The 18,869-nt window shown below is 46.0% G+C and overlaps 2 protein-coding genes across 2 annotated transcripts; both read left to right on the top strand.

Moving 5' to 3' along the window:
• The first annotated feature begins 221 nt into the window (after positions 1 to 221).
• Positions 222 to 4,079, top strand: ensab (endosulfine alpha b). Its single transcript, XM_084442736.1, has 4 exons — positions 222 to 400; positions 2,885 to 3,007; positions 3,560 to 3,846; positions 4,014 to 4,079. The coding sequence occupies exons 1-3, from the start codon at positions 344 to 346 to the stop codon at positions 3,728 to 3,730; spliced, it is 351 nt and encodes a 116-aa protein (XP_084298862.1). The 5' UTR covers positions 222 to 343; the 3' UTR covers positions 3,731 to 3,846; positions 4,014 to 4,079.
• Positions 4,080 to 7,925: 3,846 nt separating this feature from the next.
• mcl1b (MCL1 apoptosis regulator, BCL2 family member b) lies at positions 7,926 to 10,599 on the top strand. The gene is made up of 3 exons (XM_084441819.1): positions 7,926 to 8,559; positions 8,914 to 9,164; positions 9,344 to 10,599. Exons 1-3 carry the CDS (start codon positions 8,064 to 8,066, stop codon positions 9,458 to 9,460), a joined length of 864 nt encoding a protein of 287 aa, XP_084297945.1. The 5' UTR covers positions 7,926 to 8,063; the 3' UTR covers positions 9,461 to 10,599.
• Positions 10,600 to 18,869: the final 8,270 nt, after the last annotated feature.

Here is an 18,869-nt window from a genome sequence, read left to right as displayed (position 1 = left end):
CGCCCCTCCCTCTACCCCCCTTTTCAACATCATTGGACGAAACAGCTATCAATCACCATTTCTGCGGGGTGTGTGACCTATCATTGGCTCATTTTGCACATCGACGGTACGTGTTTCCTTGTTGCCATTGGTTACTGTATATGTCTGTCAAAAAATAGGAACTCCCACATCATGATGTCACAAGATCTTTCGCCATTTTTGTTGAGGAGCAGTTAGTCGTGTTCACAAGAGGCGGATTAGATTTAGCCAAAAAGCCCAGGTTGGAGAAATAAGTCGTTGTATACATTCGCTCTTTACGTTGTCTCCCAAAACCGGACAACCCTTATCCGCTCTTACTGCGAAGATGTCGTCAGAGAATCTGGACTCAGACACACACATGGATTATGAGGACGAAAAACAGGTAGGTTTGTAATGACACTCTTGAGTTGGCCAGCTAAAGCTAGCTAGCTAGCCAGCCATGTCAAGTGAAGCTGTTTAGCATTCTGCTCAACTAGATGGTATCTTGGCATCAAAACCAGTGACTGTGCTGGTAAAACAGTTAAAGCATTAGTTTCGCCCCAACATGTACTCGAGCGGTGGTGGGCACGATGGACTCGTCATTGTTTACGTAGAGCATAAAACAACATAAGCTAACCAGCTAGCTGTCCACTGTAACCACTGAGCTTTCCCTTATGTCATTGGCTGGCGAGTCCACAGGTTGAGTTCTGCCTAGGCCTGTCATTGGTCTGGTGCTGCAGCGAGCCGGTGCTTCCAGCAACAATATGCCCTGGCCCACCTTTGGAATCATTATGTGTTTCAGTACAAAACAGTGACACACCTCACTCAATCAATGCATGCTTTGCTATAGCTCGTTGTGATAATCAGATAGCTGTCTCAATAACGTAATTGATGCCTGTTTAGTTTGGTGTTGTGTCGTGTTACTCTGCTTGGCACTGTATACGTGTGTCAAATGGCGGTCAGTTGTGTTTGGGCTGGTTTAACGCGTCGGGAGATCAGAGGATAGGACGATCACAGAAGCTAGAGTTCTGGGGGTAGCTAATGTTTGCAAAGCTGAATCGATAATGCACCCTCATGTCGGCACTTGTAAGGAATTTGCCACAGTAAGCAGTGATAAGGAGGAGTGCACTGATTTCAATGTAGCCTAATGTTCCATTCAACTATCTAATCTCAAAGAAAGGAACATGTCATGCTAACTTGTAAGTGTGTTGCAGTTCGGAATGGTCCCCTAGGGGGTGGAACGGACGTATCAGGTCAAGTTTGCATTTTCTCTGCTTGGGGGCTGAATATAGCAACATACATTTCTCGTTATGGATCTAAGTGAATCAGCACACTGAGTGTGCCACACGTACGCTCCTCCTATGGGAATCTGTTCATCTGCTTCTATATGCCCTGAGTCACTTTCTATCCCAGTGAGTGCCATTTTATACACACAGTATGCAGGTATGCAGGGCTCAATCCAAGTAGGCTAAAGCCCTCTACTACACAGTGCCTACAATAATAATAATACTTATAACAACAACTTACAAGGTAGTCTATTTCAAAGTTTGCCTTTGCTGATAGCTGGTTTTTATTAGAATTGCTCTAAAACTTAGCCTATCATAAATTGTTCTCAAAGACGCTCAACACTGTGGACCCAGACAGGTGTGTCTCCTACTGCACATTCTTCTGGGCTTCTCTTCCTGCCTATAGAGGCTCCATATAGACGGGTAAACCAGCTGGACCAGTCAAAGAGGACTCCCCCACCTCCAGGCTATCAACAACAGCCCATAAACACACACACAAAAACGTGTGTGCATTGTGTAGCCTAGATGTGTCTGTTATTAGGCGTTGGTCATGAAATGACAAGAATCACAAATGCTTTCATTATCATACTCGTTAAAAATACTTTGAAAACCAGTCAGGATACTTGTGCCTCTTGTAAACACCTGACCCAGCGTGTTCTGTATATTGGAAGCAAAGAGCAGGTGTGACCCCATAACACAGCATGTCGATGGGAAACGGAAAACCATGGTTGTTTTGTTCTCGTGAGCTTGCAAGAAGGCGGTGGCTGTGATCAGCGTGAAGCTGTTCTCGAGTCGAGCTCACGCTTAAATGTTTACTCGATAAGCGATGCCCGTCTTCTGAGTGAGCCGTTTATTCGCCTCTGTGAGGGCGTAAGAGAGACTGGGTTGTTTGAAGGCATGCAGGGTGTGACTCATAGAGTCATAACACACCGTGAGTATTTTCATGGATTTGCGGCTACTTTATGGCTGAATATTTCCAGAGGTACCCTGTAGTTATGGTTCTGGAGCGAGTAATAGCCTCTTACTCTACTTTTGGTTTTGGACCATAAACATCTCTTTATGAAGCTGCACTGCAACGCAACAGTGCACACAGGACAGCCTAGCGTCTGAGGAATAAGGACCGTGGTGATAACATGCTTCTTCTACTCACAATGTTTTAGGCTAATTATTTTTCCCACAGACATTATTCATTGTCATTTCAGAATCAGAATGTGTTTATTGCCGTGCAGTTTCTTTAGGAATTAGCTTCAGGCTGCCGGGACGAGACAGGACAGCGCAGAGACAGGACGCTGCAAAGAGCAAGTACAAAATGATAGTGCAAAAAGGATAAGCCAAGAAAACGAATAGTACACAAAAAGTAGTGCAGTACAGTGAGTGTGCAGAGTGTAGTGTGTGTGTGTGTGTGTGTGTGTGTGTGTGTGTGTGTGTGTGTGTGTGTGTGTGTGTGTGTGGCGGTGTGATGTGTGAGTGCGGTGCCTCCTATACACTCAGGTCATGTGGAAGTGTGTGTGTGTGTGTGTAATGTGTAGTGCAGGTTTCAAGTGGGACTTTTCACAAGGAGAGAAAGGGCGTTTTCATGCGTGGCCTCTGTTGCTCTGCAGGACTCCCAGGAAAAGAACGGCAACCCCGTGAGGGCCGAGGAGGCCAAGCTGAAGGCCAAGTACCCCAACCTGGGCCAGAAGCCCGGGGGCTCCGACTTCCTGATGAAGAGGTTACAGAAAGGGGTAGGTACCGGGGGCGGAGGCAGGAGGAACACCGTCTACAGGCTAGGTCGGAGGTCACAAACCCAGGTCGCTGTAAGCGGCTGCCTCAGGGTCCGTAGGCTTTATTCTCAGCTTTGTATCTGCTGTAAACACCTGATTCAGCGAGGGACTCGTGTGTTTTCAGACCGATCCGAAATAAACAGAACTTTTTATTTTCCTTCTCCCCTCTGGTAGTTTGAGCACCACGCCTTCACGCCTCTTAAAGGACTAGTTGGTGTTTAGCATTATAAGCTCTGTTATGAGGTTATTTATGAACGGTCCATATAAAAACTTTGACGAAATGTGCGCTCTTGAGATATTAGTGCTTTTTGCTCATGTCTCAGCTTGATCTCTATGGCCACAATGTTTGTGAACATTTGATTTGTTGAGTTTGTCAGTGCAAGTGGACAAAGTCCTACACACCTTGTAGCACTCTCGGACAAAGATCGATGACTAAGTAGACAATGTAAGATGCGGGAGCACTCCTCCACTAAACATGACTAATCACACTCTTGTCATCTCACCTCCCCCCAGCAAAAGTACTTTGACTCGGGCGACTACAACATGGCCAAGGCCAAGATGAAGAACAAGCAGCTGCCCGTGGCGGGTCCCGACAAGAACCTGGTGACCGGGGACCACATTCCCACACCGCAAGACCTCCCGCAGAGGAAGTCCTCATTGGTCACCAGCAAGCTAGCTGGCTAGCCTCCACCCTCCCCTCAACCCAGGGCTCCCAGCTAGCCTCCACCCTCCCCTCAACCCAGGGCTCCCAGCTAATACCCCCTCTTCCTCACTCTCCTCCCCTCAACCCAGGGCCCCCAGTTAATACCCCCCCCCCCTTCCTCACTCTCCTCCCCTCAACCCAGGGCCCCCAGTTAATACCCCCCCCCCCTTCCTCACTCTCCTCCCCTCAACCCAGGGCTCCCAGCTAATACCTCCCCCCCCCCCCCCCTTCCTCACTCTCCTCCCCTCAACCCAGGGCTCCCAGCTAATACCCCCCCCCCCCCTTCCTCACTCTCCTCCCCTCAACCCAGGGCTCCCAGCTAATACCCCCCCTTCCTAGCCAGCTAGCCTCCACCCTCCACTCCACCCAGGGCTCCCAGCTAATACCTCCCCCCCCCCCCCCTTCCTCACTCTCCTCCCCTCAACCCAGGGCTCCCAGCTAATACCCCCCCCCCCTCTTCCTCACTCTCCTCCCCTCAACCCAGGGCTCCCAGCTAATACCCCCCCCCCTTCCTCACTCTCCTTCCTTCACCCCCCCCCCCCCCCCCCCCCACCACAACCATTTCCAGGCGCCTCCTGGCTGAACCCCGTCGGGGAGAGCTGTGAAAGTCAGTCCAATTGCTTGCGTGTGTATGGTATGTGGGTGGGATGGGAGGGGGGGGCGGTCTCTCTGCTCACTGCTCAACCCCCCCAGGACACTCCACTCCAGCGCCTCCCCTCTGCCCCTGTCTGCTGTCCTGGGGTACGTGACTGCACACGCGTCATGTAGGGGGCAGGCCGAGTTAATGCACTTTGTATGATGTGTACAGTATGTTTTTTTGCATCCTGAATGACGCCAAAATATCGTCGTGTGAGGGAGTCAGGAACCACAGTCGCATCGTTCGTCGTTTTTTTTTGTTCGTTTCATTTTTCTTCGATGCTCCTGTTACCATCGTGTCCCCACGCTTGGGAAGTCGATGTTTGCAGATTATTGCTTGCACACCAAATAGGAGAGGTCGAGAACGGCGGTACCCCAGGGAAGGGGGTTGTAAAAACCAGAGGAGAATCCGGGGGCTGAATTAAGGTTTCTTTTATCTACTTGGTGTTTGTTGTGTTTTGTAGAACAAATCCGAGGTCACCCACTCCTAAACGACCAAACGATATGAAACCGCAACACGTTTCTGCTCACGTTGCTTTAATTCTTGACTCCCTTCCTTTGCTATTCTCTCTCTAAATATGCTGCATGATTGTAACACGTAACAAAAAACTTACTTATCGTGGGGTTAGATAGGTTGTAGGAAGTAGCAGAGTAACCACACGGAGCCCTGGAATGTCTACGGTCATCCTCCACTCCTTCCTCCCTTCCCGCTCACTTGCTGTCCTGACAATCCACACACCTCCGTCCCGTCCGCTGCCTGTGGGGAAAGGTGGAATATTAATCCCTGTGTCATATTCAAGGCTGGGAAAATGCGCCAACAGCTTAATTCCTGTGTTAAATATTAGTTCTGTGGCTAACTTGCGTGGCGTCAAGAAGTGCGTTTAACACAAGCCTAAATTATGCGTATGGGACGACGCATTCGCAGCATCGTGTAATAAGTATGTCTCTGTATATAGCCTGGTGTTCAGAAATGGGATATTCTTTGACGATGTGTCTTTATAGGAGGGTCTTGTTGATCATTGGTTGCGGTTTTAGGCCATTTATAACACGAGTTGCTCAACTTCTGTCTCCATCCGACCGGAACGTGGTAAATATACAAATCTATGGTCTGGATGTTGTTGTGCGGTAAACGGTGGACGGCCTGATAAGCCGGTGTGACTGAGCCCAGAACATCCTCCCTGACTGGAAGTGGGCTGCCGCGTTCTTTCAGCGCCAGCTCATTTTGCACATGGCAGAGGGAAGGGGTTTCCTGACATGAGGAGAGGGGGCAAAATGTTAGCGAGTGTTTACTTTTCCTTGTTCACACCTGTCGGCGCGCTTCACCGTCAGAATGAGCTCAGATCAGAGGTGTGCCACCGTGTGAACGGCAGTTGGGTTTAAACAGAAAGAAGTTGGATGTTCGGGCACTGCTTCAGGGAACAATCACAAACTTGATCATGCGAATGATCACACCGACACACATATTGCCGTCTTTTTAATAGTAGTCGTTGAAACGTGTGAAACCGCAAGGGTAAAAAAGATAACTGGCATTCATGAGTGTGTATGAACGGGCTGCGTTTCTCTTTCCCAGCCATCGTTGTAAATAGACCTTATCTGGGATGGTTCTTGTTCTTCCCCAACACCCTCTGCTTTAAAAGTCATTTCCATGACCGGTAGTTCTCTGATTCATTGGTTTCTTCGTCCTGTAGGCCACAACACTACTTTTGCTTTGTCTATCTGTACTGCGGGAGCTATGTGAATCTCTATCTGTATAATGTTAACATGTGTAAATGCTGCTGATTGAGACAATGACAAATCTTTGAGAGGTGTTACCCTGTAAAGGAACAACTTTCCAGTGATCCATAATCTCACACGCCTCTACCCAGAATGCAGTGTGTCAGTTTAATCTCACCCACTTCTATCTAGAATAGTGATTTCACCCACCTCCATGTTGAATACCTAATCCCAGTGAATGAGAGAGGCACATATAGCTCTATTGTTTGGGTCAGTTCTGTCCCAGTTCCAGACAGGTGTCATGACAGGAATTGAAACTTGACCATAGATTGAAATGGCATTCTATTGGAAGTTGAGATGAAATTGACCCACGGCATCATCCATTTTGAATGAAAGATAATCATTAATCATTAATTTTGAATGAAAAAGCAAATCTCACTGTGGGTGCAAAGAATTGTAGCCTGAGCCTACCAGGCGTTAAGAGAGGAAGTGTAAAAAAAATAATATTTTGAATGGATGTGTTGAAATTAGGTTGTTGAAACAAGAGGACAGGAGTTTTTGAATGCTACTTTATTTGTGCACTGTCTGGCTTTGTATTGAGCAACTCAAAGAGGGATATAGCGGGGTATGTTTAAATACCGTGACACAGTGTGTATCCTGTTCAACTATGTGCCAGAATGTAAAAAAAAAAAAATCAGTGGAAATGACAGACTTGTGTGCTCTAAAGTATCCCGTGCTGCTTTACTTAACCTGTTTTCTTGTTGTTTTGCATAGTAAAGATCTTTTTTGTTTGTTTTTGTTTTCCACATGATCTCTTAATGCATAATAACTACAATGATCCTGGCCCGTGATAACTGCAGGGATATCAAGAGCACCCTTGCTTCCAAGATGAAGGGTTTACATTTGATGACTGTGGAGACAAATCAAAGATTGATTTTAAGAATACAACGGTGTGAGAGTACTATGAATGTTCAGTTCTATGTTCAGTTGTATGGGGTTAGAGGAGAGCATTTTTGTCAGTATTTGAAATAAACTTTTACATTAATATGAATTACTTTGCATTGTATTGCCTTAATCGCCAGGTTGGGGTCTGTATGTGAAATTGCTGTGTTCCTCAGATTTGCACTAAATGGGCTGCAGATGCTGTATTGACCACTAGAGGGAACCAAAACTGTTCTGGATCTGTTTTAAGGTCCCTTCCCAGAACTCTCGTCTCCGCAGGCCTACTGGGAAAGAGAGATACTTGTACGTAAACGCAGCCTTCGCCTGCAATGTTCTCACAGCAGACCTGCACTTGACAGAACTTGTCACCTTTTGGCTACAGTCACCTTTTCTATGTTAACCATGGTAGTTTCAGTGAATCTAGAGGGTTTTAATTTTGTATGTCGTCACCTTTTTCACTACTCCAGAGTCTGCAGGTCTGCACAGTAGGGCCCACTTGTTAATAGGCCAAACTTTTCAGAATCAGTTTTATTGGCCAGGTAGTTTTTACACTAGAAATTGCTTTGGGCAATGGCGCATAACACTGATGGAGACAGTATTAGACAGGGTGCAAAGACTAGACAGTGCAAATGAGACCGTTTGTATCCACCAAATTGGTACATTTTTGTTCAGTTTTAGCTGGAGGGGGGAGATCCACCAAACGAATGCATGGATTCCCCAACAATAGCCTTGTGACAATAACCATTCATTTATTTTCTCTTCATCAGAATTGCGAAAGTTCCAAAATGACGACAATACCATGTTTGGGCTTCCGCCTCTAGTCCCTCCCCCCATTCACCTAGAAAGGACCGAGCGCCTCTGGTTCATTTCCGCTTCAGTATCAGTTCATGACGATGGAGGCCATTTGGGTGTAAGAAGCTAGCTTCTTACTTACGGAACACGGAAAGTTGCCTTCACATTTTTTCTAAATTGTCTTTAACTCAAACTTTTCCGGCTTTAAGTTCTTTAAAACTAAACGTCAAGATGAACTCTCTATCGGTGATTACGAAACCAGCGAAAACGGTCAGCATTTTCAGCCTTTTTGTTCCTCAAAATGGAGTCATCCAAGGTTCTATGCACTACGGCGGCGGGGGCTCTGGTAAGACATCCCCGATGGAAATCCCACCCAAAACGGACAATCAACCTGGAACTGTGGCTAGCGACACTCCAGCACGACCCAAGATGTTAGGTGTACAGAGCGTTTGTAAAAATAGCAAAGCGGAGAATCGTCTAGGACAAGCCATGAACATCGAGGACAACGACGACGGCTCTCTGCCGTGTACTCCCGACCTGCCGTGTACTCCCACTGTCTACGGGGCTGACGCGCTGGACGTGGAAACCAGACAACTCATTGGGGATTTTTTAAGGGACCGCACGGGACTATCCGAACCTCGGTGGAGCCGGAGCCAAAGCAAGACTCTCTCTACCATGAAGCGAGTTGTGGACGACGTTATTGACAAACATCGACTCGCATACAATGGTGAGTTAGATAGCTAAGCTAACGTTGGCTAATGTTTGAATCAACCCAAGCCAGTGGGGCCTAGCTAAAGCAGATGGCTGGTTTTCATTATAGGTAGCTAGGAATAAGATATGGATATGATCGTACGGTCCGGAAGTACAATGGCCAATAAATCATTACCGTATTACAATGTATTTACATTAATCATTTAGCAGATGCTTTTATTATATTAGAATATATATTTTATTATTTAAGATTAATTTATTTCAAGTTTGTTTAATGTTTGTGCATAGTAAGTTTGGTTAGGGTGAGGTATTTATCAATAGTTCCAAGATGAGTGGATGTTAAGTATCTGACCCACTTCTTGACACCCAGGCATGATTTCTAAACTGGCGTTGGATAACCGAGGGGATGATATGAGCGTCATCACGTCAGTGGCCAAGCAAATCTTCAATGACGGGACGACCAACTGGGGACGCATAGTCAGCCTGGTGGCCTTTGGTGCGGTGGTCTGCCAACACCAGAAGAACAGCGGCCGGGAGCACTGTATCGAGCTGGTGGGTCAAGAGATCTCCTCTTACCTCCTCTGTGACCAGCGAGACTGGATGGTCAAGAACAACGCCTGGGTGAGTCATAGTTGTATGTCTGAATGACAGGATGTGACCTGAAACTCCTTGGTTGCATAACTTTGTATTGTGCAACCTTGCCTTTGTGTGAATGTCTAATCTCTTACAGACCAAAGTTCTTCAACACATTGCTGTCTCTGGTTCCAATCTAACTTTGCCTCTGTCTCTGTTTCTCCCAGGAGGGATTTGTAGAGTTCTTCCGCATCGCAGACCCTGAATCCACAGTGAGGAACACCCTCATGGCTTTTGCTGGAGTTGCTGGGATCGGGGCAACACTTGCCCTTTTGATAAGGTGAACTTGTTGGACTGAGACATTTTCTCCCCTGTCTTGTAAACAAAAGTGGACGGACTATTCCCACAGACTCTGCTGCCCTATGTTTATGACTTAGTTTGATGACCACCCTTGCCAGCTTTTTTTTTCTCCCTTTTGTTTGAGAGCAATGGGTTTGATCAGAAGATGCAGGTTGTGCAGAGTTTGTGTGTTTTTTTGTTTTTCTCACTGAAATCTTTTAGGCTCACTAATACTTACAGAGGCTCGCTCACAAGCTGCAATCATATTTCAGTGAACTTTTATTTAATGTACAGAAAATCTATTTTTGTAATAAATGTATCTGTATCCAAACATTCATCTTGCCAAACTTTGTTAGTTTGATATGGCAACTGTTGGTACCCTTTAATAGTAAATATACCTTTGTATGTAACCAAGTTGGAGGGCAAGTAGCAGCCCAAGAGCACTTTGCTGGGAACTGGATACGAGTTCCTGTGAACCAAAGTGTGTCCTATTCCAACATCATTACTGAATGAAAGGCCCGGTCAAATCTACAAATGTAGACATCTAGGCTATATGGAAGGCTGAATGTGGAAAACATTAGGATCTTTGCAGTTGAACTATGAAACTAAATCCAGTTGGTTTTGGTTGAATTTGTACTGTAGGTCTGAACAAAGTGCTTAAGAACTTGATTTAACATCCTGTCACAAAGCCCCCGTCTAAGCAGCTCATCCACAACCCCAGCTGGATGCTGCTGGCAGTGAGTTTTCATAAATGCAAACGGATGTCCTGGTTATGGAAACTATCCGGCCCTTGCACAAGGTAATACTAGGAAGATACTAGCAAGAAGAGTCATTTTGCTTCAAGCTGGAAGCATGGCGTGCAAATATTTGCTATTTTGGCTATCATTGTTTCTGTTGAAGCAAAAGGGTTTTGTTGTTGAGAGTGATTGGGAGATCTACCATCAAATCAAATAAATTATTTCATGTTGGAAAGCAAGGCTGTGACTCCACCTCAGACATCCATTTCAAATCCATTATACAGTACTAGTAGGCCTCTCTGGAACTTTTGGTGGATGATTCCTAGTATGTAAATTAATCATACAAAGCATACAAAAATGGTGATGCTGTATTCTCTCTGTGAAGGCAGCTTCAGTCAATAAAGCAGTTTAACTAAACCTGGTTGTGAGCTTTGATACCCCACGTCTTTCACATGGAAGGGGGATCTTCATCCAGGCTAGTTTCTGGTGTGGGTTCTCCGCACACCCTCAAGAACGTTGTTTATTCACACCACACCCCCAGAGGGAAGCCAAGGTTGTTATTTACTGGAATCCGCTGTTGAACGTTGCGTCACAGCCCAACACCACCAGCTGCAGCCGTGTTCAGGCCACGTAGAGTGGTTAGAAATTCAGAGGGGAAAAAAACCCAGAAATTAGTCTGCTGAATCTGCAGATGCTCAGTCTATGAAATAGGGGTTAACTCCAGTTCACAACCCCTTCAGTTCCTTTGCGAGGTCTCCCTTTCTAGTCACGGCTTTCGTACGAGCCGGTTGTGACGGTTGCATAGCGACAAACCGAACTTGAGTGTACGTAGATATGTTACCCCACCAAGACTGCATCTGTCAGCTTTCCACCACAACTGTAGTTGCAGCCTGACTGTGGTTAGCTGAACACTGCAAATGAACAGTGCAATATCAATTATGCATGTGATATTTTGCAGAATGTTCTTTGCAGTCAATTGCAATGGGTTGGTAGCTGTTGATCACTACTATCTTAAAGTCACATGCACCTTGCATCTACACAAAATTAAAATTGACATGCAAATGAAGCTATTGAAATCCTCTTGTCAGCTATACAAGTTTTAGCCTAGGCTGTAAAGTGACTGATTAACGCTTGGACAGACGACAGTGCGGAAATACCACACAACTCTTTGCATGTGTCTGTCTCAGATAATAATGTATAAATGTCAGGAGTTGAGTGGGTGGCCATTGTACAGAGGCTTTCCCATAGCTTAATGGGAAGTTCTCTGGAGGAGATTTAAAGGCGGAACGGATGTCAAATCTAATCAGGCATTCTTCCAGACAGCTATGGAAATAACCCATAGAGCAAGTATTGTTTGATTCCCACAGATAGGCATGATGAAGGAAGTGAAATACGTCACAGGGCTACGCCACTAGTGATGTCAGTTGCAGAGGAAAAAGTGGGTTAGTCTATGACTTAGGATCGGTTCTGCAATTCTTCATCTTTACTTCGAGTTCTCTTCTAAGAAATTGCACAACAAACCATTTCCCCATGTAATCTACTCTTTCACAAGATATGTTGCAGGATTAAGTTAAAATAGTATGTACATTTTTTTTTTTTAATCCTTGAATCTAATTGTGAGGGAATTATTGAGGGCTGCAGCAGTTTGTCTGTAAAGTAAGCCTTGATCAGGGGAATCCTCCATCTGCTGCTGCTCTTTTAGTGTGTGAGTGTATGTGGGTGTGTGTGTGTGTCAGCGTCTCAGCGGCCTTGTTTGTTCAGATCATCTGCGTTGTCTCTGGTTACAGGACAAACACACACTCCCATAGAGCTCTTATGAGGAAACCTGGAAACATAGTATGCCCTCTCCATGGTGACTGGTCACACAAGGCCTCACCTAATCCTCCGCAGGAGCTAATGACGCTGGCGAGTCCCTCTGTGCTCACAACAGTACGGGTTCATGTGGGCCGTGTCAACCACTGGCTGCCCAAGGGGAGTTGTGTCTGAGGCAATCTTATGGAGGGGTTTACACCATACACAAGTGGATAGGCGGAGACAGAAACAGTCCAGACTAGACTGGTGCCTCAGTGGATTCGCAAAGGTTGAAGAGATGTGAGTGGGCTGCAAGTAATGACTTGCTAAGCGCGTTGCATGCATTCTTGTCCAGGGTTAGGTGGAGGAGTGTCTGTGGTGACCTGTACCTGGTGCTAGTTTAGAGTGTGGCTTCATGTCTCACATATTTCACATTCAGTCTTCAAGGTTTTTCATAATCGCTTAAGTATTTTGCCACACCCGCATTAACCAGCCCGCCCACAATTGGGTTCAAGCCAAATGCTGTCCATCGGCCAGGTATGAAGAGCCATGTTCTCCTTCTACACCCAGCAGTGTTCAGAACATACCCTCGATTTTACTGTTGATGCACAGTCGGGGTATTTACACTTCTACCAAGGATGTGCCAGATCTGCCCTCTATATCCTGTTACAGGCTTTACAACACTGTTCACAGGAAGTTCAGTTTAACAGGTTTAATGGGCTGTACGTGAGAATGTTCGTACTTTGACATCAAACACTATTTAAAAGGCTCAAGTAGCTTGCTGCTACCTGTGGAATATGGTGGTTTTGTCCCTAGTAATCCTCTACTGGGGATGTTGTTTCTTCTTTTAAGCAGCTGGGGTATGCTTGACTGACTGCTGAATAGAGTTTAGGCCTGTTTAACTTAAACACCAGTACAGACCTAAATACCTCAGTCGTTTACTATACTTCAGAACAGGGGATTGAAGCGTGATTACAAGTTATGTAACAGGAGCGAGAGGGCGGGCTTTACGTCAGTTTTGAAAAAAAACAACTTGCGATTGGCTGAGAGGCTCTCCACTTCCCCTTAGCAACAACCCGCCCCTGCTACTTAAAAAAGCAGCAGTTTCCCAGAAGTCAGCTGACCCAAGTTTATCTTTGTCAGCGAGGAGTGCAAAAGACTGTTCTGCTTATCTTACCAGTTTACTTGAATTAATGGGAATCCTATGGATTATGTCTGAGATGTGAGAGAAATTGCCTTGAAGAGTCCTGCAAGTGTGTCAGGACAGTCCATGGTGTTCATAGTGCGGTCATATATGCCACCTCAGACAGGGCCCTGACCTCTGTCACACAGTGGCATGATGTGGGAGCTGAGGAATCACATTTAACCCAGGAGAAGCTGTGTCATGTCCTCTCATTTCAAAGTGCGCCCATGCTCCAGGTCTGCTGACTTGTATTCTTACACTTGACCATAACCCGAGTTATTTGTTGTCTGTTGACCACTTTAAATGATCAAACAATTTCCGTTTTTTTTATTCACCCTCCTCTATCTTCGGTCTGTCCAGTCTGTGAAAGAGTTGGCCATACTCAATCACTTAAAAAGACTGAGAATAAGAACTAACCAAATTCAATGGATTCACAGTATTTATTGTAAAACTGCAAAGCAAGTAAAATCAATTAACATTCGCAGCAAACAGGCTGACCTCAAATATTCTCAATGACATAACTGCCGAACACTGACGTGTCACATCTATTTAAAATCTAGGTGTCACATCCGCATCAGTTAAATTCAGCCATGCCAGGTAACCACTAATTAGGCTTGACCAATAGGAAATAAACACACCCTGACAATAAATGCTGTGGATGAGTCAGTGGACAACTAGCTGGATGTTTTGATGCATGATAAAATGAACACAAAGCACACTTGAGCCTTGCAGTTTAAAAACATAATAAATGATTCAAATGAGAATGTCTCTGGTGAATGGCCACTCCTTCACACAATCTACAGTACATGTGAAAATATAAGATAAAGGCTTTTCAGTCATTTTTCCGGTTTTGATAAAAGCATCAAGGTTGCTCGAAGAAAGTAAGCTAGTTTAATTTCTAGATTTATATATATATATATATATATATATATATATATATTGATAAAACTCTACATCCATTTCTCCTCTGAGGTTGAGTGCATGCAGGTATTCAGCCTGCTCCTGTATTCTAAAGCACATTGTTCTTTTGTCTTTTCTGTGCACAGGCTTTAGTTCTGCCATGGAGTGTTCCCAGAATGTACCAGACCAGCGACCCCACATGTGAGAGCAGGCTAATGGTTTTTTAATAGTGTTCTTTTCCAGTTGTCAGCGAGGACAACAGTGCAGTCCAGAGACAAAAATTCCCAGTAGTAGGGGTGTAACGTTCCCAGGCCGTCCGCTCAAGGAAAGGAAACAGCGGGAGATTGTTTCTAAGAATATCCTAGCACACGGTGTAGGGCCTACATTGTCAATTCTAACAGGAAGAACAGGGCAACAATACCATCGTTTTTTTGTTCTTTTTTTAAAGATTGCGCTTCATTTGGCATCTCATTGTTCTTTTTATATACAGCATGGCATTAAAATTAATGGTAAATATAGGTCACACGTTTTGTGTGTAAATAATTATACAATACCACCATTTGCTATTCTAAGAGCCACAACACACTTTTCACTTTTTAACGCCAGAAGTCATATTACACACCAGAAAGAATCAGGAAACCGTAGTTTTCACATGAGCCAAAGAGAGAATTGAGGTTTGCTAAGTAGGTCACCCAATAACTTTTACCTCACTGGTATGAACCGACGTGAACTCCTAGTGTGAGCAGTGACAGTACCCACATTTGCAACAGTGCCTTCCTTGAGAGTGTTGTTTGCAGAGTGACACCGTGGTGAATGCCACAATGGCTGTGTGGCCCCTTTCCATGGCTTTCAGTATCTCTCAGAGGTGTAACAGGCCCGGGCTTGTTTGGCCCCTGTGCTCTCAGGTGTGATGTTGTTATGTCTGGAACATCCATTAGAGACGTGGAGGTCAAATGGCCAGTGTCGGTTAACCTCTCTTGAGGGGTCACGTTTTGTATGGAAACCGTGAGAAGGACCAGTCGTAACGTCAGAGATTGTGATCGGCCGGTCGGCTCTGTTGTCGTCTACTGTACCTCTAAACATTCACAGCTTTTATGTTGTGGCTTGCAGAATGTGAGGCCATTGAACCCAGCTGAATGAGCCCATTGTGACCTTCCACACCAGTACTGCTGGTGGTCAACAGAAAAATGTGGAAGCGCTTAGCTTGTGTGTATGACACACATTTCATATGACCAAGGACCAGGCCAGTCCATTTAAAGCGGCAGAAGTCATGTCCATGTGTCATGATGTTTGTACCGTGACCCAGAATGAATGACTGAGTGTTGTGAAATCCCTAATCTAGTCAAGAGATCAAGGATGATGAGCCAGGAATGTGTCCTTGTCATCAAAGTCACCTCACAAGAACAAGGACAACACTGTCCCAACGGGACTGCGGCCAGCCTGAAGCAGCTGTGTGTGTTTTCAGAGTCTGGTATCTCACACAGGTCGAGGAAGATCGCCTTTCTTTGTCCGTCTTCTGTCTACGATGTCATTAGCGGTCCTCTTGACATAATTCTCATCTCATAACTCTCAAACTGTACCCATCATTTGTGAACCAATCCCATAGTGAATCAGAATCGACCCTTTATACAACAAGTAGAGCATGACAATGTACTGTATTCAAATATGACTGTGACTCACCCTCTCAGGTGTCCCTATGCACCCTCGCCGTTTGAAGATAATAATTATGTGGTCTTTTTTGTTTTTTGTTTTGTCTCTATATGCTACATGTGAATTTGGGTCAGGGCCAGGCAGACTTTCATTCCTTTCATGTAGCTGATGGTGGGGATTACAACACAGACAAAATAAGCGCTTTGCTGATAAGCAACAGACAAAACCCCAGCCAGCCCCAGCCTGTCTGCACCGCTGATACAGCACTGTGAGTCATGCTGTTTGACAGTGGCCTTTTCTTCCATACGCCAGGGTAGGCCTGGCCTACCACCCCCCCACCCCCCCCAGAAAAAAAGAAATATATAGAAAATGATTAATTTCTTTGTTTCAGATTGTGTTTTTTTTGCATGATATGATGCCAATATTCTTCTATTCTCCTCTCAATTTTGTCAGCACTTGACATCGCCTCCTCTGGTTTGACAATATGCTATGCTACGCTATGTTAAATCTGTGGAAAAGCCAGGGTAATCCAGGAGACATTGGTTTACCCTGATGGCTTTTTCTCTTCTTTTGTCTTTTTTTTTTTTTTAGCTGCAACTAGCAACTCTACAGGTCGCTCTGTCAGTCGGTCAGTTAGTCGGTTGGTTAGTTGGTCGGTCAGTCGGTTGGTTAGTCGGTTGGTCAGTCGGTTGGTTAGTCGGTTGGTCAGTTGGTCGGTCCACAAAAGCAGCTGTGGTCCACAAAAGTGTTGTGGCTCAACAGCTGTTATTAATGCAGTAATTAGACAAGAGAGGAGAAGATTCAACCAAATGCTTGTAGCGTCTATAGCTCGTACGTGGTCGCAGATATTGCATATTTGTGCTTGTTTTAATATTAGCCAATCAGAGGCTAGGCCATCCAGAGACATGGTAAATACAAAAATGATGGTTTTGCTGTGATGAAAGTTGTTGGTTTCATTTATTCCACCACCAATGGGTATATGCTCGGGTTTAAATGCAAGATAGTGGATTTATTGTGTTTTTATTGGGCTTATTGATAGACTGATAGATGACGGATAGTATAGTAAATTGCCAGTTTGGGAACCTTTAAATGTCTAGCTGAGAACTGACCCCACATCACTTCAAGAAGTCCTCCATCATCCCCGTACCGAAGAAGCGAAGACCAGCCTGCCTCAATGACTACCGCCCGGTAGCTCTCACCTCCGTGGTGATGAAGTGTTTTGAGAAGCTGGTCAAGGAACACATCTTCTCACTGCCCAGCACACTAGACCCCCAACAGTTCGCATACCGACCCAACATATCCACAGAGGATGCGATAGCTCACATCCTCCACACTACCCTATCCCACCTAGACATAAGCTAGGGGAACGTGTCAGATTTTGTGAGACTGCTGTTCATCAACTACAGTTCAGCTTTCAACACTATAACCCCACCCAAACTCGACACCAAGTTCAGGATCCTGGGGCAAAGCAATGCCCTCTGCAGGTGGATCATGGACTTTCTGTCGGACAGACCTCAGGTGGTGAAGGTGGGCAACCACACCTCATCCTCCCTCTCCCTCAATACGGGAGCCCCCCGGTGTTCTGTCCCCATTGCTATACTCCTTGTACACACACGACTGTACAGCCACCTTTGACTCCAACACCATCATCAAATTTGCCAACAACACAACAGTGATAGGCCTGATCACCAACAAGGAAGCAGGAGAGGAACTATACCCCTCTAATCACCCTTGTAGAGAGAGTGGACAGCTTCAAGTACCGTGGCGTCCAGATCACCAAGGACCTGACATGGTCAACACACACACATAGACACTATGGTGAAGAAAGCACACCAGACACTGTACCACCTCAGACAACTGAGCATCCCACCAGATTTGACGGAACTTCTACTCATCCACGATCGAGAGCATCCTGACTGGGAATATCACCACCTGGTACGGGAACAGCAGCTCCCAGGATCTCAAGGCCCTACAGAGACTGGTACGGTCAGCTGAATGTAACTTGGGGGGGCCACTCCCCCACCTTGAAGACATCTACTCCAGAATATGAAAGACCAAGGCCAACAGGATCCTGAAAGACCCTAGCCACCCAGGAAATAGACTGTTCTCTCTGCTACAGTCAGGGAAGAGATACCGCACTCACAGATTTGACAAACAGATTTGACAAATAATGCCCCCCCCCCCCACCCAACAGCCCCATCAACCCAACCCCCATACCAACAAGTGCCCAGACCTCCCTACAGCTGCTGCCCCCCCACCCCTTTCCCACTGCAGCACAGCCCCTCACCATCCTAGAAAAGGATGTGAACCGCCTTTTCAGGAGACAGAACACCCGTAAAGCAGCCAGACCACTCTGTCTCCCCCTCCATGCTGAAGCTCTGCTCTGATCAGCTATCCCCGGTGTTCACTGACAGCTTCAACACCTCACTAGAGACATGCCATGTACCAGCCTGCCTCAAGACCTCCACCATCATCCCTGTCCCTAAGAAGGCAAAGATCACCGGCCTAAATGACGGTCACTTTACCTCTGTAGTAATGAAGGTCTTTGCGCGCCTTGTTCTGCTGCACCTCAAATCTATAACGGACCCACTCCTGGACCCTCTGCAGTTCACCTACAGAGCAAACAGGTCTGGGGATGACACAGTAAGCATGGCCCTTCACTACATTCTACAGTATCTGGAACACACAGGCACCTACGCCAGGATCCTGATTTTGGATTTCAGTTCTGCCTTCAACACCATCCTCCCGCTCACACTTGAGTACGAGCTCTCCCAGCTGCACGTGCCCCACTCTAACTGCAGGTGGATCACTGACTTGTCTGACAGGAAACAGTACTTAAAGCTATTCAAAAACATCTCCGACTCCACTCCAGGTCCATCAGCACTGGCTCCCTCCAGGGCTGCAACCTTTTACCCCTACTCTTCTCCCTGTACACCAACAGCTGCACCTCTAGCCACCAGGCTGTCAAGATCCTGAAGTTTGCAGATGATACCACCCTTATGGGACGAGTCTGCCTACAGGTCGGAGATCGCTGTTGTCCTGGTGAGGCCAAAACAGCCTGGAGCTCAACGCTCTCAAGACAGTGGAGATGATTGTAGACTTCAGGAAGAAACCATCCCACTGAATGACACCTAGTGTCCACTGTCGACTCCT

This window comes from Borostomias antarcticus, assembly GCF_949987555.1.
Source record: "Borostomias antarcticus genome assembly, chromosome: 8".
Classification (NCBI taxonomy): Eukaryota; Metazoa; Chordata; class Actinopteri; order Stomiiformes; family Stomiidae; genus Borostomias; species Borostomias antarcticus.
This window is presented reverse-complemented; position numbering and strand designations above follow the sequence as displayed.

Excerpts from the sequence above, each read along its gene's own strand:
- ensab (XM_084442736.1), top strand. The coding sequence starts at position 344 with ATGTCGTCAGAGAATCTGGACTCAGACACACACATGGATTATGAGGAC. Across the intron at positions 401-2,884 it reads ATTATGAGGACGAAAAACAG|GACTCCCAGGAAAAGAACGG; the intron begins GTAGGTTTGTAA and ends GTTGCTCTGCAG. Across the intron at positions 3,008-3,559 it reads TGAAGAGGTTACAGAAAGGG|CAAAAGTACTTTGACTCGGG; the intron begins GTAGGTACCGGG and ends ACCTCCCCCCAG.
- mcl1b (XM_084441819.1), top strand. The coding sequence starts at position 8,064 with ATGAACTCTCTATCGGTGATTACGAAACCAGCGAAAACGGTCAGCATT. Across the intron at positions 8,560-8,913 it reads ACATCGACTCGCATACAATG|GCATGATTTCTAAACTGGCG; the intron begins GTGAGTTAGATA and ends CTTGACACCCAG. Across the intron at positions 9,165-9,343 it reads TGGTCAAGAACAACGCCTGG|GAGGGATTTGTAGAGTTCTT; the intron begins GTGAGTCATAGT and ends TGTTTCTCCCAG.